At 42.5% G+C, this 22993-nt stretch overlaps 1 protein-coding gene across 1 annotated transcript in view; it reads right to left on the bottom strand.

Annotated features, from left to right (window-relative positions):
• Positions 1–2764: 2764 nt before the first annotated feature.
• ATP8A2 (ATPase phospholipid transporting 8A2) overlaps positions 2765–22993 on the bottom strand; it is a gene marked incomplete at its 5' end in the record, with an annotated part of 312234 nt that continues 292005 nt past the window's right edge. Inside the window, 2 exons of the mRNA XM_079298009.1 lie at positions 2765–9062; positions 16015–16106. Of these exons, the coding sequence (XP_079154135.1) occupies positions 8965–9062; positions 16015–16106 (190 nt within the window). The 3' untranslated portion in view covers positions 2765–8964. The remainder of the gene's footprint in view (positions 9063–16014; positions 16107–22993) is intronic.

Raw genomic sequence — 22993 nt, 5'->3', positions numbered from 1 at the left:
TCTCTGCTATGATTCAGTACCCAAATGGTAAATATTGGCTTATGCAGCTGCTAATTCCCTCAGTATTTGCTTTTGAGAGACAGAATCCTATTGACTTCACACAATTAGACAGTCTATGCATGATTGTAAATATCTCATCACGGGGGGAAGAAATTATTCTCAATTTACATTGCTGCAAACCAAAAGCAACTGCTGTAGATCTACTGTGCAGTCAGAACCAGGCTCTCAGTTTAAAAGCTGAAGTACCACCCTCAGTGTGGATGGGCAAATACATACAGTCATTCCACAGGATTTAGCTAGCAGCTAAGAGAGCAGTAGGCAGCTCAAGCTCTGACACTTGGCACATCCAAATGAGCTGGCACTGGATCACACTGTGGGTTTCTATGGACTAGGGCATATATTAGGGAGCTTACAGGCAGTTCCTTCCACAGTGTGGAGAAAAGGAGTGAGATGGACCAGCACAATTACAAAACCAGCACCACAGTCCCTTTCAGCCAATCCTTTTCTCCTGGGGGGTGCTCCTGCTGTCTGTACTGGACACCAGCAAGTACCAGCAGCTCCACGGGACCAACAAAGCAGCCTTGGTTTACTGTGACAGCTGTGCTGGCTATTTTTGATGAGGCTGCAGGTCAGTGCCAGCTGAGCCATCAGACAAGGTGGCTGTGAGAGCTGAGGCTCCCAGAGTCGTCACTGCAGAATTTAAGAGCTAATCTGCCCTGAAAATTGCAGCTTCTTCATGTGAGAGGTGCTTTGTGTGACCCAGGGAGCTCAGTGCCCCCACCACTCTGACATGATACCCTCAGGGCAGCACCAAACACAAAGGAAATACAAGGGGGAACCACGACCACCTCTTCAACCATCACCCCTCTGTCCTTAGAGAGTCATGGCTAGAAAAATGCAACATGAGCTCTCTCCCATCAAGCTTCCTCATGGTGAACATCCTGGCTGGGCATGGCCACTGCAGCAAGGTCTCACCAGCACTGTTCACCATTCCCTTGCTGGGACACAGCCCACTCCCCATCTGCCCTTGAGCTCCTTGCTTAGTTGACAGCCAAAACCAGCAACGTTTTTTCAGAGATTTTTAAAGCCTTGTTTCTCTGCAGTCCCATACTTCTGCTGAGGAGGAAACTCACTGCTCCCTCCAGGTTTCTGAGGACTTGCTGCACCCCAAATGCTGAGGGAACTCAAAGAGGCACAGGGCTGTGCTGGAGGGAGGGCTGATGACTGGGTACTGCCACAGCAGCACTCACTGAAAGGGATTATGTTTCTGAAATCTTGCTTAACATTCCTCAGCTGGGCCTTTCTCAGTTACACTTTTATTTTTTAATGCTCCAATTTCAGACTTGAGCATTAATCTACAGGTTTAGGGACTTTGCTTCTTCTTTGTTCTGGTCTGAGGCACTGAAGACTGCCGTCAACAGACTTAGCAGCTGCTCCAGCAAATTTGGCTCTGGGACATGAGCACCAGGCTCTCTCACAGCTTTGCCTGTCAAATTGGTAGAGGGAAAGTCTCTGAGGTGATTAGTCAACTAATATATCTAATAAGGGGTTTAAGCAGCAATCCATTATGTTTAACAATTCTGAGAATCATTTCCCTTTTAGTGCGCTGTACAAGAGACAACAGTGCAGGGAGCTGTTGGCTGAGCATCCAATTCTCCCACCACCAACTGAATAAGGCTTATTTAAGTTTATCATCAATTTTACTTTGGCATAATTGATTGCCCAGATGTGTGAGAAGCTTCTACAAACAGCACAGTTCCTGCTGCTGCATGCTTGCAGCTATGGAGGCCCAGGGAAGGACCAGGCATTTACTGCATCAAAACAGGGATACAGTAGTTCAACACTCTCTTTTTATTTTCCTGCAAAGGAAAAGCAGATCCTGGGCTGATTTTTGGGATAAAAATGTTTTGAAATGTGCTCAAGCAATGACTTTGTAAGGGAAGAGGGGGAGATTTGGCTTACACCTTCTTTCTGTTCCACAATTAAAAAAAAAATCCAGAAATAATTTGTTGTAAAAATGTCTCTCTACACTTTTAAAAGTGGTTCTGTCAGCAATCTTTTATGAAAAGTCCTTTTCCTCAAGTTATAGCACCCTAAGGGGGAAAAGTTTTAGCCAAACCATATATAAATATGCATTTTTAATTCCAGCATCTATTAATATTTGGACAAAGGGATCCTTTTGTTCAAGCTCATACCCTTTCATTTTCTATAGGGATCTGACAGTCTTGCCTCACTTCACATCTCGCTGCACTCAGACCATGTTCCATCAGACCCAAGAACCTGAAGGCCCAGTGTTAAAAAAGCCTCTTGCACACTTAGCTGCAAGGAAGGAGGCAAGGGAGGGGTTTTAGGGCTGAATTTTCCCCTGCTGTGTCTACGTGACTTAATTGGGACAAAAAACTTCCAAGCTTTATTTTGGTGAAGCCTTGGTGAGATCAAGTGTATCATTTGTAGAATAATCTCTCTCCATCTAGCTTACATATAGTTTTCCCCTGAAGACCCTATTCAAATACCAGTACCTGCTGTCAGCTCAGCAGCACCATTCTTATTTTGCCATACCAGCCTTGCATTTGGGGCCTGATTTGAGACCTATTAAAGGAACTCAACCCTTGCTCTAATGAGTAGGCCCTTAAAACACACCCAACAGGCCATGAAAAAATAAAAATAATCCATTCAACAGCTTTGCAGGCTAAATCTCAAATGTATTTAACACTTGCTGCAAAGCTCATGGGGGGATAAAACAAACAAGGCTCGGTCCACTGGATTGCTTTAATAAAAGGTTTATTGGAAACATTTTTGTGCAGACATACAACAGTCAACAATGCTGTTCAAAGCTACAAATTGTCTAAGTTTTCTGAACCTTCTAAAAATACAAGTAAGTGACCTTCATTTGTATTCAGTCTGGGAGGGAAACAAACTCCACTGTAATGCAATGCTGTATTTAAACTACCAGAGGACATTAATAGGACCTGAAAATGGTAACACTTCTAGAGGAAAAACCCACACACCACTGCTGCTCTGCTGGGAGCCAATTAAACATCCCCCCACAGCATCACTCCTCTCTGCATATCCAGATTAAAACGTCCCCATCTGAAACAATATTTAAGCAATTTGAGTACAGATATGACAGACAAGTGGGCACATGACTTGGCTCACTGATGAAAAAGATGCTGTTAAAGATCCTGTCACTCAAGACGCTGAGTATTTGACCTCCCAGTGCAATGGGCTGCACTTTGGGGGCAGGAGGAGGGACAGGGGGGTTTTCAAGTCAGACAACTCTTCCAGCACACACATGTACACAGTCCCAGAGGACGTGGCTGCCTCACTGCTTTATAACTGGAGCTTTAAAAAAAAAAAAAGATAGAAAAAAAAAAAGAGTTGAGCAACAACTTTGAGCAACTTTGCAGTCTATGAACTCTTGATGGTAAGAACAGCAAGTACCCTCATTCCCTTTCTGAATAACACATCACCCAGAAGGGCAGAGGAGAACACATGCACTCCTCTGAACTCCATGTTTTCTAAGAAACCCTGCAGATGTTTTGAAATTGATTAATTTATGCCAAGACAACATCTGGAACATCTTCGCAGGAAAACCACCCAGTAAGGTAGTTAGAGTTTAAAACAATCATGTCTTTCTGTTAATGTTGGCTTCATTGCTCCATAATTTCAGGGGTGCTGACCTTCCAGCTATGCATAGTGACAGTCTGGCAATACATTAACACTTTTCTTCATCATTACACTTCTGAGTGATTGCCCAGAGCTGGGACTGCCCACACAGAATTTGTTATTTACCAATTTCTGCTTCTCTTTAGTAGCTACAAAGATGCTGAAGGAGAATGGACCTCTTGTGGCAGACTTCAGGAAAACTTATCTAACCTCCTTCATACATAAATGCTTTGGATAAACACCAGTACTCAGTCACCTCACCTTCTGTCCACACCACAAATGAGCAGGCCATGAATCCAAATGAAACAACCCCTGGGCTTCATGCACTACCACAAAGAGATCCAGGTCCCCAAATTAACAAGCCCCTTGCACTGGCCTAAGGGATAGGAACTTGCCCAGGAACAACATCTAAGCAGAAGTCCCACTAATTCTCCAAGAGAGACTGTCAGTCAGGACTGAATTCCAGTGCTAAGTTCTGGTGAGTCCATGAGGCAAAGAAGATCCAGTAAACAATTTAGCAATCTTTATAACCCAGGAAACAACCTGCCAGAGCCAAAGGATGCTAAGCAGGGGACACTTCTGGCAAGGACCCATTCCAAGCCCAGGACTCATCTTGGTACAAGAGAAACTCAGCTTCAGGAGGTGACAGTACTTCACAAATTCTCAACTCAGCTCTGCTCCCTTCCCAGAACCACAGGAAGGAGCCAAAGAAATCAGCTTTATCACAGCTCTCCATGGATGCCTGAGGAATCCCTCCCTCACTAACCTCTAACAGCAGCAGAGGTCCTGGCTGATCTATTTTGTTTCCCAGTCCTGTCACCTTTCCAGACAGCCCATCCAAAAGCACATTCCTGGCCAGATAAACTCAGCCAGGCTGTCTAGGTTTCCTGCAGGTCATTGAGAAGCAATCACCTTTGGGATTCACTTGTGTGGCCAAGCAGTGCAGGGCACTTTCTGGTTTTCATTTGCCAACAAAGCTCAAAGCCTCCATTAATCTTACTGCTACATATGGAAAAGTATGCATATGGATTTATTTTGTGGTCACCTATTGTACTGACCTATCCTGTGGCCTTCTCTGGACACACAGATCTGGACACAGATGCTGAAAGGCAGTGAAACCTCTCTTGGGTGTCTATAGGATACTGGGAAGAAGTGAGTACAAGAACCCTTCCTGACAGAAGGGGTCCAGCTATCTGGAGGCTGAGGAACATGCATGGTCAGTGCCACATTTTAGAAGCAGCCTGCTACCCAGACACACCAAATTCTCCTCTCCAACCCCTCAGGTATTTCACACCATCACCATTTCTTGTTAGCCTCAACAGGACACAAGAGATCTCCTGCAACCTGATCAAAGTTTAAGGCATTGATACTGTGTGATGATTCAAAATAAAGGTAAAATACCCTCAGTGCTTGACACTATTGAGAAATCTGACAAATTCAAGGTGCTTCTCAGGGCCAAGCACCTACTCAATGCCTGCTCTGCTTCAAACCTGAGCTGTGAGAAGTACACTCCTCAGAACATTTAAGGATTAAATTAAGTCATTATTTATAAAACCAAGGGAGAATGTAAATAGAGTATCACTCACTAGCCTTCACTGATGACTGGAGGTAATGTGAAAACAGAAGATGTAGTGAGTTAGCCCAAAAGGGCAAACTAAGTCTGCAGGACAGGCACAGTGTAAGGACTGTGCACTGCTCATGCTCTTAGGTTGTCCATAGAAGGCCAAATTGCACCCTGTGTGACCACTGACCATGTTCCCACATTTCACATATTCACATAAATAAAGCTTTCTCTGCTTTATTTATGACTTTATTATTATTACTGTCTCCCAGCAAACACACTCCAGTACATGCTGTAAAAAATAATGTAATCTTGGTAACAGAAGACTTCCCTGCAGCATCTGCTATGAGCTGCTGACTGAGGAAGGGAAGAGACTGCACAGTTCTGGCATGCACTAAGGGGTGTGTAGTCTAGTGAACTGCAGATTAGTGAGGCTTGACTGTTATCTTAATTTACAGCCCATATAGTTCATGTTAACTCTACACACATCTTTAGCTATATTAGGAGCTCAGTTTAACCCAGATACTTTTATTGGTTATTTGCCATTTCTCCCTGACAAGTTATTACTGACTTCCCATTCTAGCTCCTTACAGCAAGACCTGAAGCCCTGTCAAGGAAAAGAAAATGTCAACAGACTTCTCAGCAGTGCTCAGAGCAGCTCAGGCTCCTGCTCACCAGCTTTAAATTGCTACTGGGCAATCATTAAAGGAGCAGCAGCTTCTATGCAAGCTGCGATTATGTTGTTATAAAAAGCAGCAACCAGAGCCAAATCTAATTCAGGAAAATCACCACTTCCATCTGAATATCCAAACCCATCTCCCTTTGGTCAGTGCAGAGAGCTGCTCAGGAAGCCCTTTCTGATCAGCCCTCAGTGGTTAAGTCTGGACAGTCACGCAGAAATCCCCCATTCCTTCTGCTCCGATACCCTGTCTAGTTGATAACATTTTCACACAGCACTTTCAAAGGCTGCTGTTACTGCTCCATGCATTTGCCCTAATGAACAAGGAATTCTGTTGATGCAGAGCAGCTGTCATTCTCCTTCTGCTAACACAGCACCGAATACACCTCATCATTGCTCAGCAAGACAAGCAACTCCAGCACCCAGTCTACAGCACATTACAATACATTAATTCCTGTAATGACTCCAAAGAACAAGAAGAATGCCAGGTCTTGACCTGGGTGGGTTCTACAGAATTAACTCAGCTAGAGATTAAGGCCATACAGTGATGATAAAGTCTGACCCACTAGCCCCAGTGTCACATACTGTATAGCCCTGTGACAAATCCCATGTGCAATTCCCATTGAGCTGACAACCAACACACGTACCCCAGTCTAAGCCACCATTCACTCCAGGCAGGGTTTTTGTTTGTGACACACACTGACCTCAATTTACAAGGAGGTCACAATGATGCAGCCTGTAGTCTGCACTAATAAAATAAATCACATCAGATGGCAGCTGCTCCTCCCCAACATCTTTCATTATGTTCCGTAAAATTTTGTTGTTTTAAGTTAAGAGCAGAAAAAACTCCAGGATCACTTCTTTTCTCTGCTTAACACATTTACTTGCTGTTCTTCATTATCCAAAGGGTTTTAAAAGTTTTTTTCTGCAGCCTCATGAAAAGCCTCCGAATTGTTTACATGCCAATGTTTGGTGTATAGCTTAGAGTACAAAGACGAAGCTGATCTCATTTTGCCTTGGTGGGAAGTTAATTTTCCTTGTGTTTTTACAAAAGGAAGAAACAATTAGCAGTTCTGAGGAGAGGCTTACACCACACATTTCCTAAACAGATTTGGTTTCTAAATAAAAGGAAGTGTTTAACAGGTTATATCAGCATAAGGATTTAAAAACTCCTGGTATCAGGTTTACTCCTCTGTTATTTATTCTCTGCACTAGCATTTGTGCCTTTAAACAAAACTCCTCTCCCAGAAAATACATACATCCACACTTGGCCCCTTGACATTCATGCCTATGGCAAAATTATTTGCACGTTTTCCTTATTGCATAATTGTCTCATTAGCACTCCAGAAAGAAGGTGATGACTTTTCCCTCTGTGCCATCAGGCTAATCCAAAACCAATCCTGACTGGTGCTGCAGGAGCAAAATTTGTCATCTCTAAAATAGAAGGGGACACCAAATCTCTGAGGTGGCACTGGAAATTGAATTACAGCACTTGAGAGCTGGCATTTACTGGCAACCCATGAGGAAGATTAAAGCAGTAGACCAAGCCAGAGCTTTCCTTTCCTCTGCTGAACTTAAACATTCGTATTCAAATTGCTTTCGGATATATTTAAATCAATAAAAAGTTCTGGATGATGGTCAATAGAGCAAAAAACAACGCCAACTTTTTAAATACACAGATGCAGTATATACATTAACCACGAAGCCTGGCTTAAACACAGCAGTATTTACTTTGTACTGTTCAGAAACATGGTTTGGCGACTAAAATTAATAGAACTTGTCTGGAGGACAGCATAAGCTTTCTAAGAGCTCTTTCAGCTTTAACTTATGCCCCAGTTTTTGCCTTTTTTTTTTTTTTCTTTAAAATTCCAATCTATGCAGCAGCATGCCTGTCCCAGTGGCACAGCAAGGCCACGGAGCCAGCATTCCTTCCAAGGCTCGTGAGTCTGAGTGTTTTGGGAAGCCTGTTGATGGATCAGATCTAGAAGAGGGACTGGTATGGCTGAACAAACAAACAGCAGGTCTTGTCTTCACAATGGCCAGCTCTGTGTGTGTCCATGTGTGTGCATGCACATGTGTAATCCCTTCCTGCCCTCCTCTGCAAACCTCTCACCTGGCCAGGGGAGGGTTACACTATCAGCCTCCTCTGCAGACGTACATCTTATCAACCTATCTGAGACGGTGGTACCTTTAAACTAAAATTCTCACTGTTTTGCTCTACCATTAAACTAGGAATGGGGTCATGGAGGGAAGTCCCAGGCTACATTTGGAGTGCACATCCAAATGCATCATGAAGCATTATGAGGAGGCACCTAGTTGAGGTCATCTTTGTGTACAATGCCATGCACTCAAGACAGCTGCCCTGCCAAGCTCTGACTTCCACATCCTGGCTGTGTGAGTAAGCTGTTAGTTGGGTTTCAGAAAGCTAAGATAGAACCCTAATAAATCCTCTAAGAGGGCAAGAAATATTCTTAGTAATTGATTGCTATCTTGTGTTATTCTGTTAGAAGAAGGCAAATAGGCATTTTTAGCTACAAACTGTGTTGCAAACAAAAATGTTACGCCAAATGGACTGTTGAAAATTTCAGCCAAATTAGTAAACAGTGAATACAAGGAGGAGTGAAGTCTGCATGCAGTCGTGTGCACTTGGTCTGTGTGCAACAAAAAAGGAAATCTCAGCACCCCGTTCCAATTAAGCAAAGGCTGATTTCTCATGGAAAATATATTTTCTACTTTTCCCCCAGAATAACCCTATGCCGATGTTTTAAATAGTGGTAAAACATAGTTTTTAATTTCACACCTCACATAGCACAGTCAAATGCTTCATAACAACATAAAACTTTAGGCAGAGCTTTGTGACTGAAGTCAAACAATGATTTCTCCCCACAATATGCACTCAAGGTTTGCAGGGAGAATACAGAAACTTGTTGGCTAAGGCCACAGAAATGAGTTCTCTGGTGTTTTGGCTGCTGCTGCCAAACCTAGTCAAGAATGTGTTAACAGTGGATGCATTGATCCAAACCCAATTATTCCCACCACCCATCAAGTAAAGAATAATTTATTCTATTTCTGTTCTCCTTTTGGTTGTATCGTAGGATCGAACAACTTGCGACTGGGAAACAACACCGTGTTCTTCTTGAGAAAATGCATACCCATCTGAAAAAGCAAGAGAAGAAAAAAGGAATCAGTCACTGGAGTTGAGCTCAAGAGCACTGACCACTTTTAGACATCACTGAAGTTATGTGATGGAGACTGCCACCATCTTCATTTCTGTGCCGTGCTTCTGATGCTTAGAGCTGCACACTGCATTGCCCATGTGGCACAGAAAGGGTGTCTGCTGCCAGCTCTGTCCCTCTGCTCCCCTCCCCAGGCCAGGTCAGTGCACACAGTCACCAATACCCTCTGAGTTAACCTAATAAGCTACAGATTGATTTGAACATGCTCCCATAGTACTCCCATAGTGGCAGAGCTTCTTTAAAGACTTAACAGAGAAGTAGAGATTTGCATTTTGGCTTGACTCCTCTGTAGTCTGCTTGATACCAGCAGTTTCTCTGGGGAAAGGTGGGAATGTCTGGCCCACAATTAGATTTTTCTCACATCTTCCTCTTACTATCCTTCAGGATGTTTTTTTAAACAAATTTTCAGTGGCATCTGACAAATGACACCGTGAAACTCTTGATTCTCTCACTCTCTTCAGTCACTTATATTTTGCATAGAGCAAATACACATTCTGGAAGTCTCTATTTTGTTAAAACTGCTAGCTAGCACAATCCTGTGGTCTCCCTAGAAAACTACTCAGATGAAAAAAAAAACATGTGTCTGATTTCTTTTAAAGTACTGTGGACAGGCAAGTGACATTTCTGATAGCATCTGCAGAATACCACAGTGCTGGTAAAACAGTCACAAAAAGCTAATAGACCAGCATGATGAAACAGCAGACTTGCAGATGTGGTCCCACAGAAGATTCTGGATGGAAAACTTTAGTAAAGGAGAGATTTTTTTGACACCCTGAGTCACAAGCACAACAGGAAATCTTTGCCAGTAAGTGGAGGGGATTCAAACAGAAATACAGTCACATTGTTCCAGTCACATCTCCCTCATGGAAGTGATTGCAGGACAGCAGGAACCTTGATTTGATTACATGACCAATCATCCCAGCATCCCATTTTATTTTCCCTGAGTGATTCCATGCCAATACACATACTGCTACAGAGGCACAGGTTCATTTTTCCTGCCTGTAGCTGAAGGTTCACAGAATACATTCATAAAGTGCAAACAGTCTTTTGGAAAAAAGCATGTCCATACTGGATCATTGCAAAGGAAGTATGATGTACAAAACAGGCTTTCATTTTAAAAAGAGTAGATTCACACTTAAACAAACACCTCCAGTGGGTTTGTTCCATGAGAAGGGCCAGCATCCTGTTAGTTCTTTGGCTAAATTCTCCATGGATAAGTCAACTTGGTCGAAGACCGCAAGCTTAAGCCCTAGAAGACTGAAGCCCATGTGCCATTACCTGATTTACATCGAGGTGGCTTTGCCATATTTACTTATCCATAAGATCATCCAGCATAGCAGGGTCTTCAACTGCCATAACTACTGCAAATCCAGCACTGACCACACAAATCAGTCCTGGGTGGGATCTTCCCATGACCTGCTTATTCCCAGTGCTAGCACAGGCTGCAAACAGCCAGGCAGCCCAACCACTCTGCAAGGCCAATGCAAAATCAGTCAAAGGAACCTGTTCATCGCTCTCACCCTAACAGGAAACACCTTAAACAGCAAGACATTTCAGGCTAAGATGATCTGTGATTAAGAATACCAGGGGTATCCTACGTCTTCATGTCCTTCATCCATCCTGGACTACCAGCAAGGGTTTTGTGTGTATGTCATGGGAAAGGCTGTGACCCCCAAGCTTCTCAGCTGAAGCCCGACATTTGGCAGGTCATTTAAAACTTTTCCTCTAGATCTCTATACAGGAAGATGAGTTCATATTACATTTTTCTATTCACATTACAATCAAAATTGAACTTCAAGCTGTTTAAGCAGCTGACTGTGCCTTGTGGAATCAAAATGCTGTGAATGCTTGAGTCCCATCCACATTCCCCAAGCAGCTCTCCATTTCCACTGTTTCCAGACCCCATCCAAAAACAATGAAAGTTTCCATCTGTCAGTTACGAGGGAACTTTTTGGAAGTTTGAACTTTTCCCCCAACTCCAGTTTTAAAACCACACCTATGAGCCTGCCTTGGGAACAAGGCCCTCATTGTTCAGCTGTCCTGCAGCAGCCCCAGGAAGAAGCACATTTCTTTGGAGATTTCTGGGCACAACCCACTCGCAGAAGGAAGGACCTTTATACTCTGAGACTTTCCATTAATGGAGGAAAGGGGCACTTTTCAGTATCTGTCAGTGGGGCTCATTTGCTATGAAGAGATTCACGTTCTCATCAAATCTGAGGTTTCACTGGTTCCAGATATTATCAGGCAATCTAGTGAATTTTAAAAGCATCCTGTTGGGTTTTGGATTTTGGTAAAGCTTTGATATTCTATGAGTAGATCTGAATCTAGTCTCCCATTAGGTCTCTAATTTAACATCCTCTTTTTCTGTTCACTGTCATGGGTCTTCTGGTCTGTGCAATGCTGGACTACAGCAACCATCTCCATGGGTGTGCCTTGAACACAGACAGCAACGTTGTGCAAGCTCAACAGCACTCTCATGGGCAACAGCTTCCAAGACCAGGATCAGAAAGGTCAGAGGGCTCTTTTTACTCCAGAAGATCTCCTCATGGAAGGACTGCTTACAGTTTAAGTCACTTCAGGAATTTGTTTTAGAGGCCTTCTACTCCTTGCACTCTCCTCTGATACACTCAGATTGTCTGTCCCAGGATTGTTTAGGCCAGCCAGCACGAAGGCAGCTGTCACTGGCAGCCCATCAGAACCCTCACCTGCTGCAGCAATTCACTAGTTCATATTGCAGTGCTATTGTGGTTTAGTACAGTCTAAATCATAAAATGCATCCTGTTGTTTGCCTTTGGATAAAAATGCCCAGATTCAAATCCACTAAAAATTTGGGAGTTGAGTTGAGGAGACATGAGGGACTTTTTTAAAAAATCTCTTTTAGGAAATATTTCTTCTTTGATAGCAAAAGTCTCTCTGACATAATCAAAATCAACATTGTGGTATCACTTGATCTGCCAAATTCTGTCTCAGGCAAAAGATTTGTTTCTGCAGAGCTTTTAAGGAGATTTGCTGTGATGTCACAGTTCACATTTACCAGTTAAAAAGTGAATGCTACATCAGCTTTGACTTTTCCAGCAACCATCTTCTATTTAACCTGAGAAAGGGAAAGCTGCCTAAGACATTGAACAGTTTGACTAATGCTCACAGAAGCAATTCATTTCTGTTCTGATAAACCATGCCTGTGTTTTCTTAAGTACCCAAGAGGAATTCCTGACAAATGGTCTCATCTCTTTAGTCTCAGATACCAACTTACTGGTATTTGCAAGTAGAAAATAGTGTTAGATGCCACAGCATCAAATTCTAAACCAATTATTCATATTTTTTTTCCTAAATTGATATTAAAAGACTGCAATTCCTCTTAGCAGTCAACAAACATGTAGCTTGAAAAAAATACAGAATGTATATTATTATATTTCAAACACATGCAAAATAAGAGGAAAAAGCTTAAAAAGCATCTCAAGTAGATCCCCTGTTGTTTTTCAAATAAAAATGCACTAGCAGAAAAGTGAAAGGAAGAAGGTGTCTGCTAGTGAAGAATAAATGGTGGGATTAGAGCCCTCAGCATGAACACATTATTATTATTTATTATTTGTCAGCCCCCATACTGTGAAACAAACTTCAGATGACAGGTGCTTTTTCTCCACTGATTAATAAGGTGCACACCATATGCTCTGCATTCAGATTTACTCTATGAAATCACCACATTCTGTCAAAGGAAGAGGGATTTTCTTTGCTAGCATAGGAAGCCTGGGCCAAGTGCAGTAATCCTCACTCAGGCTGGCTCTTGGCGTTTCAGGGGGAGTTCTGCCAAAGCCGTGCTTAACTGGAGCAGGACTCAGCTCTGTCTTTAAAGAGCAGATTCCGACAAATGATAACTGAGCACCAGCAGGGGCATTGCAGGAGGGAAAGCACTCTAGGGGCATGCTGTGGAACTTTCCTTATGGATGGAAAGCACTCCTCCCATCCTCTGGGGACACAGGTGATACAGGTCAGTCATGCAGGAAGAATGGGGAGGTCAAGAGCCATCTTTTATATCTATAGAGTTTGTCTAAAGGAGGTGCTACTCTCACAAAGTCACAGGAGTGAAAAAACAAGAACCTGCATGGAGACCTGGAGAAAACCTCACTGCCAGGAAAACATCTGAGGGAGGGTTTCTGGAAATTGTTATTGCTCCATCCCTCAAGGGTGAGCCACACAGCAAGAAACTAAAGGGAAGGGTCCAGAGACACATCTGAGAGGAGCCTGGTCATTCTTAAGAGACTTCAGAAAGAATATGGCAATGGGGAATGACCAAGAAGTGGACACAGTGTTGTCAGCACTGCCTACACGACTGCACTGAGATGGTTTCATGTCAGCACCTGGGTTTGACAACCCTATGCAACTCTTCCACTAAAGTCTCCTGACAATGCCATCCAAACAGGAGCTTCACACTCCCTTTTGTTTTGGTTTTTTTTAAGTTTTCATAAACTTCCCAGAAGTTTTGCTGCCTCATAATGCCTTAAGGTCTTGTGTTTTTGGAGAAGGGCTGGCTCACCAACAGAGAGCTAAGGAAACACACAGATTGAGTTTCTGCCTCTTGTACAGGGCTGTGTAGCCTTACCTCAGCCAGCTCTTTCCTCCTACCATTGACCATCAGTAATAGCCCAAAAACTCCCTGTGAGATTTTTCTCCTTTCCATGTGACTGAAAACAAAGTTGTTTAGGCTTCCTCCCAAAACATTTGGAAATGGTTGCTGTCAAAATTAATTTCCAACCCAGTACAGCATCTTTACAATCTGTGTTAGGAAATTTAATCCCATTTTCATTCCTTGTTGGGACCAAGGAAATTCATTTGCTCAAGCTTTTGTCAGCTCTAACTAAACAAACCATTTTCCTGCTTGATATGTAAGCAACAGATTCTGAGTTGAAGTAACAAAAGCAATTTTTGGTCTTCACAGCCTGGGAACTTAGGGCGTGGTGGAAACATATGAACAGTTCAAGACTTCAAACAGAGTACTTGTAGTGTGATTTAAGATAGCACCCCAGCACGTCAAGGCTACTGCCCCATTCATCAACTCTTTGCTTTGAAGATTTCTAGCATTTAGTAAACAGTTGTACAACTCAGGGTTGTGAAAACAGCACATATGTTCCCTGGATTTCACATGGCCTTGTACATGTAGCAACTATGCAACACTGGAGAATAATATTTGACAAGAGATGACAGAAGTCATGGATACATCACAAAAATCATCTTTCAATCCTAACAGCTTTACAGTCAAAATTTATGTTCATGTGAAAAACAGATTGTTAATTGTAACCTGTCCTGACTGGCCTGACTCATTTAGCACTTAATCATTTGCATTTATAGGGAAGCTGGTTATCCAAATTAGGGTTTATTTTGATCTTATTTTTCTTTCCCAATAGCTGTTCATCTACTAACAACCTGATGATGTGTTCTTTGAGACTAAAAGCACATATGAAGTCTGAGCAGTTACCTCTGGTGTATCTTCTTTCTGCACTGCTTCATAGCTTTCACAGACTGGGGTAAATCTCCACAGTGGACTGTTCTGATAGCCATTTATTCGTGCATTTTATGTATTTCTTCTGCCAGTTGTTGTTTTTGGAACCTCCTCAAAGAGCGTGTTTGCATGCCCAAAGCCATGTTGCTATCAGCATCCCTGGCTCCTTTCTATAAAGGATTAAATCCTGGCAGAAATATGGTCCACAGGGCTGCTCTGCTCACTGGCCTCTCTTCCCAGATGTAATGGGATCGATGACCAAAGACCCTACATCCCTTGACAGTGATGGAAGCCTTCCAATGGCTCTCTCAAGGATAAAGACACCAGATCCATCACTGTCCCACCCCTTCTAGTTGAATTTCCCATGGAAAACAAGAATACCTCAGGCATTATCCCAGCCCTGTCTCCATGACCTGAGCTGTAACAGTTCTGCTACAGAACGAGACACAGCAGCAATGAGATTGACTACTCTGTGATTCTTAAGATGTCAGGGGTGTCACTTCCTATTGCAATGGCAATACAAACCCCAAATCCTGAGCGTCTGCCCTTTGCCATGTGTGCAGCAGTACGGCACCATGAGGGAGTTATTTATTTTAGTAAATAAGCCTATTGTTACCATCAGTTTCATCACAAGAGAGACTGCATTTTCTCACCAGAAAGGGCTGACTGGGCTCTCTGGCACCTCAAGACAGAATGGTCCTTCAGTGCATCTGGCCCACAGAGCTGCTAGAGATTATTTTAAATGCTGTGGAAGCCTTTAAAACACTGACAGAAAACCCAGCAGGTCCAGCAGACACAGGAAGATGAATGAATGGATGACTTCTACATGAACAAGAAATGCCATTTATTTGAAGCAGCAGCAGTAGCCAGTTGTGATGTTCCTTCTCTTCTCCCAGCAGTGGACAAAGAGGGAGAGGAGAGAAACAGCTCTGCAGGCCGTGGCTTTCCTCACCAGCAACACACAGAACCCTAATGGCATCCCTGAAACATCACTGCATTCTCAGCTAAACACAGCTAATATGGCCTTTCATACAGAAATAATTTCTATTAAAGCTGGCTCTATCACAACATTTTATGCAGAGTTTTTGATTTTTAGACTATTCTTAAGACTATCAGAATTCTACCTTTAGAGAACCTGCACACTGGGATGTTATCATTTGAGCCTGTTGATTGGATCCTAGGGAATTAACCACATTTGAGCTCCCCTTGCCTAGGGCCAGATACACTAATTCCACTTCCAAATGTACGTGTCTTGCTTGGCAGCTCAGCCTGAGCGCTAGATTATCTCTCCCCACAGTTTAATTAGGAAATAATCAGCCTTTGCTCGCCCATGCGGGGCGGATGCCGTGAGACACGCGGAGCGAGCGCTACTTACGCGAGACACTTTGCTGCACAGAGTGAGCGCGGAAAAGGCTCGGAGGAGTTTTCCTGCCGAGCCTCTTCAGCAAATGGTCACGTTCGTTCACGCTGAGGGAGACACAAAGACAGAAAACACACCAGTGAGCAACCAGATGATTTCAAGGTAAAAGTCTACTGCATTTCAAGTATTTGGCAGCTTTGACTTTGTCAGTACTAAAGGTGGTTGCAGCATGAAAAAGATTTTTCTCTTTCTTTAAACTGCACGTTATCAAGAGAACTCCTCCTTTCTAAGGACACTTTGTATAAGTCTGCTTTTGGTCAATTCATCCCTAATATCACCATCATTGTGATTTCTGAATGCCTGATGCCTCTAAATTATTACAAACTGTATCAGAAGTCTGACATCGAGTGATATGGAAGATTAATAAGATTTCTCTTTAGTATTATGCACGAGTCACAGCATCCACAAACTGCCTTAGAGAGAAGGAGCAAAGCATTGTAGCTTAGCATAAGGCTTCTATCACACCTGCAAAATGGCCTGAAGCAAGCAAAGGTAGGACCCATAGTTAATTCTGCCTTGTAAAGAATGCTCTCATTTTAACCTCCCATATGGAAAGAAAACTTTCTACTCAGTTTCTTTTATTAAAAACCTCTTTGGTTTACACAGTTCTTGTCAGAGGCCTGAAAAAATTACTGCTGAATTTATAAAAAGTGAAAAGACAAACTTAAGGTGAAAACCACAGTATATTTACAACAGGTTTAACATACCTACAAGAATTATTAGAGGCACTCTCCCCTTTGATTTTTATAAAGAACACAACACTCGTTCCATCAAGAACTTTATGCTCAGAGTTAAAAAATGATGATATCTAAGATCCTGATCTTTCAAAGCACTTGTATGTATATGAGTCCCACTAAGTTCAATGGGGTTTTAAAATAATGTAGGCCTCCAAATCTCATTGCACTGGAGCCTCATGTAACTTAAATATCAGATTATTTTCAGAAAGATAATAGAGTCTACTTTAGTTCAATGTTCTCCACAATTGGTCTGTTTTTTTCCATCTCACCCTAATTCCTAACACTGAGATGAAGCTAGTGCATAGAAGGGATCTGTTTGCTGGTACAGCTCCTTGCAGTGCCTTGATGCCATTTAACCCACATTTACACCGTGTCTCCATTTTCACGGTCTGCTTTTTCTTTCACATCTTTATTCACAAGGAGCAATTCTACTGATTGTGCTGCAAACATGGATACACACCTGAATGCCAATGCTGGTATCTTTCTTGTATTAGATTACAAATTCACATGCATTTGGTGTATGAAATGGAAACCCCAGCAAGCGCAGCTGCTGCTGTCAACATGCTAACAACAGTTTTAAGCAAACAACTCCCTTTCACTGAAGCAGTTTGCTAACTTCAATCAGGAAAGTAACTGAAGAATCTCTGAGATTCCTGTAATATGTAATCCAGCCATACAGGCTTATATTCCACTTAATAGTCCATTAGGTTAACAGCCTGGCTCACAGTCCTCTGTTCACTGTATAATGAGGTGTCCACAAAAGAAAGGGTGGAATCCTTCTCTTTTTCCTGTGATCTCCAAGCTCACACATCTGAAGTAGGAGCTTGTAAAACTGATGGACTCCTCCTCAAAAGGAGTTTTTACAAACTCCCAGCATTTTCAGACACTTGGTCTCTTCCCCTCCTTCCCCTGGCACCACAGAATCACACCTGCAAAGGGTATGACAGGTTGCTTTCCCTGACTGCAGTCAGTAGTATTCCCTCAACATAAAACAGAAGTTGATAACAAATTTCGAAACAAAAGTATTGATTCCAACTGACTTTGTCAAACAAACTCTAACAGCTCTTGCCTCATGAGACCTGCATGAGTTCACAGAAGAAAGCAACACAGGTTTCCATTAAAACCAGGGTTACAGCATAAAAACTGCTAAAAATCTTGGAGGACCCAACCACGTAAAAAAACCAAGAGCAGTTGCTGGCTGTAAGAAAATCAAGTAGATACAGAAAGAAGTTTCTACCTGCTCCAAGCTGGCAGCATGATGGAAAACGTACTACAAAGAATTACCAGGCAAGGGTGATGTAATGGAAGGCACAAAGCAAGACATGAGACTTCTCTAACCTTTAACCTTCCTTGCTTAGGTAGTTGACAGGCTGCAGAGCCAGCCACTACCAGTGCATGTGCAAACCAGTGATGCTGTACTGTACAACCTCCTGCTGACTGCAGAAGACTGCTGGTACCTTGATTAGTGAAACACTGTCTGAACACACTGCTGCCCCATGAATGACAAAAGAGCAATACTTGCTCATGTTCTGCAGGTAAAGAACATGTAGGAAGTCTTTCCTACCTCAGTAGGAGGGTGATTTAAAAAAAAGGGAATCTTAAACCAATCAAAAATACTTGTTGTAAGGGACAAATAAGCAATATTTGCCACAAAATTCTTACACTGAGAGTGGAATTAACCACAACAGAAAAACGCACAAGGAAAAATTCTTCATCTGCTTGTCTACCTTGCAGCAATAGGTGAAGTGCAGACCAATAATTCTTAGCTCCTCAGGCCTCTGCATGCAATGTGTGGAGGAAAGCATGCCGTCCTCTGAACAGGAGTGACACACTGGAGGTCTAAGAATGTCAAAGCCACACTTTCTTTCATATTGCTAACTATAATCAACAAGTTCAAAACTGAAATCACATCTGATTTTCCTTCCCATTTGGGAATTTATATTGGATTGTATCTATGCAGAGAAAGAAAAACTCACAGTACAATTAGAGCATTTGTGGTTTGCATATGAGGGATGACTAAATAGACTGCAAGTCAAGGCCAGTCAAGAAGCCTTTAACACACAGAAGGTAATGCAACAGAGTTCTTCTGAATTGGATGAGTATTTGACTTACTAACAGATATTAGATCTCCCAGTACAAACCCTGAAATAAAAGTGAAGTGCCTTTCTTAACTATTAAGTGTTTGCACTCATACCAAGTCCCTGCCTTCAGAAAAGGTTTCTGCCTACTACTAACAGATAACAAAGTGAAGACTTCTCAGTCTGTCTCACACTTTGATGCAAAAGTAGCTACAACACTGGGCTCACAAGCAACAGGTTAGGCCTTGCTCACAGAAATACTGCTTGTAAATAATTCCCTAGCATTAACCATGATTTTCAGATTTAATTCTGCTTTCCTGTGACTCCAAACAAGGGCCTAAACACTCCCATGGGGTCTAAGGATGGCATCTTCAGATACACTGAGGCAACAGGATAAGAGATCATGAGATCACACTCTGAATACTGGACAGTTGTGTCCATATTCAGGAACTCAAAAATTTTGTCAGAATGGAAGAAGTCACAAATTCAGACATTCTTATGGAAGTGACAATGAAATATGCTTTAGCTGGTTAGTCAGTGACCTCTGAGGGGGTAAGGGAGAGGCACCATCTATCTGTAATTATATGAAGGACAAAGGAGACAGACAAAATGCTGTGAACTAAACAAATACTTGACAAGAACAAAACTATTAAAAGGTGCCAATTCTGAGGGTTTCGATGAAAAAAAAGGATTTAAAAAATCATTAGTCAAGTCAGCTAAAATCAGATTTAGTTGCTATCAATAATGCAGAATACCTTAGGCCAGGAATACCTTTGTGATGGCTTCATAAGAGAGTCAAGATGACTTCTGCCTGCCTGGAAGCCTGTGCTAGCAACATCACACACATTCATTACGTGAATGACAAATCAAAAGGTAAACTAAAGGCAACATGTTATTTCATAACAATGCTTTCAATTCCATGAATAAAATGACTCTTCCATCTTCCTATCTGAATTGCTCAAAGGTGTCAACGGAGACCTTCATTTTATTTTTGTATTCTCTTCTTCTCATCCCTCACAAAAGCAAACAGTCCTTAAATCTAGGCAACAAACATCTGGCTTTACACATTCAAATGAGGTGCATCAAAACAAACAGAATAATTCAAAGCTGACCACAAGGTCCTGCTGTCTCATTTGCTCAAGTAATTAAAAAAAGATGAGCTTCGCCACCAATTAATCTACTGAGCACTAATTAGCGTTAATGAGGATTTGTGGTATTTGGTATAGCTTGACCCAGAATGTCCTCCAGAGTCCACTAATTGACTGGTGGCAAAAGCAGGGATCACAGAGACCGGAAGGGTAAAGTGGATGCAGGTGTCTCTTAAAATTGGATCTTCCCTTAGAAAACACATGCATATCTTAGTTAAAAAAAAAAAAAAAAAAAAAAAAATCAGAGCCCTCCTTCTCTCACAAAAGCTGAATTCTTGTTTGTGCTTTGTTAGGATTTGCTAGAGGAGATACAGAGCAGAAGCACACCAAATAGGTAAATACACTCAATTGCCACTGGCTTTTATTCACTGCTCCTCTGGATTATGGAGAATTCAGACAGATACAGGCGTTTGAAATTATTTGGTTTGTTTCTGCTTTTCCCCTTTCCAGCAGAAAGAACTGAGAAGCCTAGTGAAGCCTTACCAGGGCTTCTAGAGATGACACAACTAAAGCACACAAGCACATTGCCCAACTGCTACTCCTGTGTCAAAAGCATGTCAGGAACTCATGGCAGAAGCTTGGCTCTCCAGTGTAAGATACTCAGTGTCCATGGGTAAGCCAGAGGAAAAGAAAGCTGCAGCTCTTCCCCCTCTCATCTGAACACCCACAAAGCCCTCACTATACTGCCTGCAGGTGCAGCATCACTGGTTCTTCTACCCTACAGTGGTGCTGCAGCAGACAGCCACAGGTAAATCATTCAACAGCCTGGTTTAACCAAAAAAAATCCTCCAAAGCTTAGGCTGAAGTTCTGCCCTTAACTCCACAGCCTCCGTCCTACCCATATGTATTTTCGAAAGAAACAGCAGGTAAACCCTTGTTCAGTCTCTTTGCTTCCACTGGCACATACTCTGCTAGACAGCTTGAGAAACTCTGGCTGGCCTGCATTATTCTCCTGTTGGAGGAAACAGCTTGCAACTGTTTCCCTCTCACTGGGACAGCAGGGACAAGAAAGAATGAGGGAGGGGAGGAGAGCTTTTTGCAAAATGTGCAACTTGGCTAAACACAAGGTAAGAAACTAAGAAGTTTCTGTCCTTGTCATCTTTCCCTGTGTATTAAATTTTGAGAGGAAAAGAGGATACTCTTCTCTCTCTTTAAAGTTTAGAATTAAAACATAACAATTGATCTCTGCTATACATTTCAAACAATAACTTACACAAAAGTTTGCTGTTTCTTGCTGAAATGTTTCTGTCACTAAAATCACATCAACATAAAATAAAAAGAGCAAGAAGAAAGGTCTGAAGCAGACCTCTCCAGCTTTGATCAACCCTAATCACCAAATCCTTTACAAGCAGACTGTTGATTTTCATTTCAGTCTCTTGGCTCTCAAACTCCCTTATGTGTCTTCTGAAAAAGAATCAGAGGTTCAATCACAATGGTTTCTCCCCAAGTATCACCTGGCAAAGAGAGTTTGCAGATCCCTCTCTGGCTGCTAGGAGTGTATGTATGTGTATATATATAGCAGGTATTCCTGAGGATTTATTCACAAGTTCCATCTCTCACCTTTCATGCAACAAAACATTGCTTAAAGGTTTACAGCATCCATCACACTCCTGGCAGACAAAGAGCAAGAACCTTGTACCAGGCAGAGGCTGCAGCCACACCTTTGTAATTGGCCAGAGGAAACCTATTGTTCTTCCTCAAATACTCCCTGCTGGATAAGGGCACTCCCCCAGAAAAACCCCAGGCTTTTTTTAGTGTAGAATTGTTAGAAGTTATACAGTGGGCACAGACATAACTAACGTAGGCTCATAGGCTGGGCATAAAGAGAACATTTAAAACAACATTATTCCAGACCAGGAATTCAAAATTAAAACATGCAAATAACCTCAAATGCACGTCACACTAAGGCTGAGGGTTCAGCAAAACTCTGGGCTTAAACACCCAGAACATCCCAGGGCTGTGGAAGAAAGGCCCAACTAGCTCAGAGAGCAATTGCATCTCCATCCTCTGGGCTTCAGACATCACAGAGAGGATTCACTTTCCTACACAACTGCAAAAGTAGCAACGAGGGGCTTCTCTCTTTCAATCCACAAAGAGGAGATGTTATTTTTTGTTATCTAGCATTCGACTGCAGGAATGTTTTACTCTGAGGTCAGAGTAGGAGGTCTTTTTTAATTTAAAAGGCAAACAGGCATTACTGATAATGAAGCTGCAATGTAATCAAAGAAAATCTCTGGAGCATTTCACAAGGAAGTGTCTGAGGCATATAAACAGTCAAACAACAAAAAAATCCCAGCATTTTCCTTGCAGAGTCAGCGTCTACAAACACTGCTCCTTAATCACTCTGGATCCAGATGAAATAGACATCCCAAACCACACTTCTTTTGCATTTTACTGTAAATATTCAGCAATCCATTAATTAAACCCACTTCTAGGACACCAGAGGGTCACCAGGCACAAACCACAGGGGAATGGAGACTAAAGTGCTGCCTGTGCCACTCGCAGGCTGGGAGGTGCCAGAAGTTACCTGTCAGAGGTGACTCCTGCAGCTGACAGCCAGGATTTTAGGAGCACCAATTCCTTGCTGAGGGCTCAGCAACAGCCAGCCTTCCAGAGAAGCTGAGCTCTTATGCTCTGCCATGGTGCAGCACTTTAGTGCAATAAGCTTCCCTCCAGGTACTCCCAAAGCTCATGTGAAAGCCTCAGAGTAACCTTCCCTCACATTATCCAGACAAATGTTTGCCTTAAAAGCATCAAATGTATCTGGATATGTGGCCCTGAAAGGCTGACTTGGAGCATACTGAGAGCAGCCAGCTCTTCAGTCCATGAGAACAGTCTATATGCAGCTGCAAGTTTTTTATCCTGCCTGGATGTGAAAAGGGTAAGAGAGTATCCTACACTTTCAGCAGCAGCTCCATGGATGTGGAGTGACTGGTGCCTAAAGCAGCTCCTGCCCTCACCAGTTGTGGCA

Source organism: Erithacus rubecula, assembly GCF_903797595.1.
Source record: "Erithacus rubecula genome assembly, chromosome: 1".
Classification (NCBI taxonomy): Eukaryota; Metazoa; Chordata; class Aves; order Passeriformes; family Muscicapidae; genus Erithacus; species Erithacus rubecula.
The sequence above is the reverse complement of the archived record's forward strand: the minus strand, read 5'-3'. Positions and strand labels throughout refer to the sequence as shown.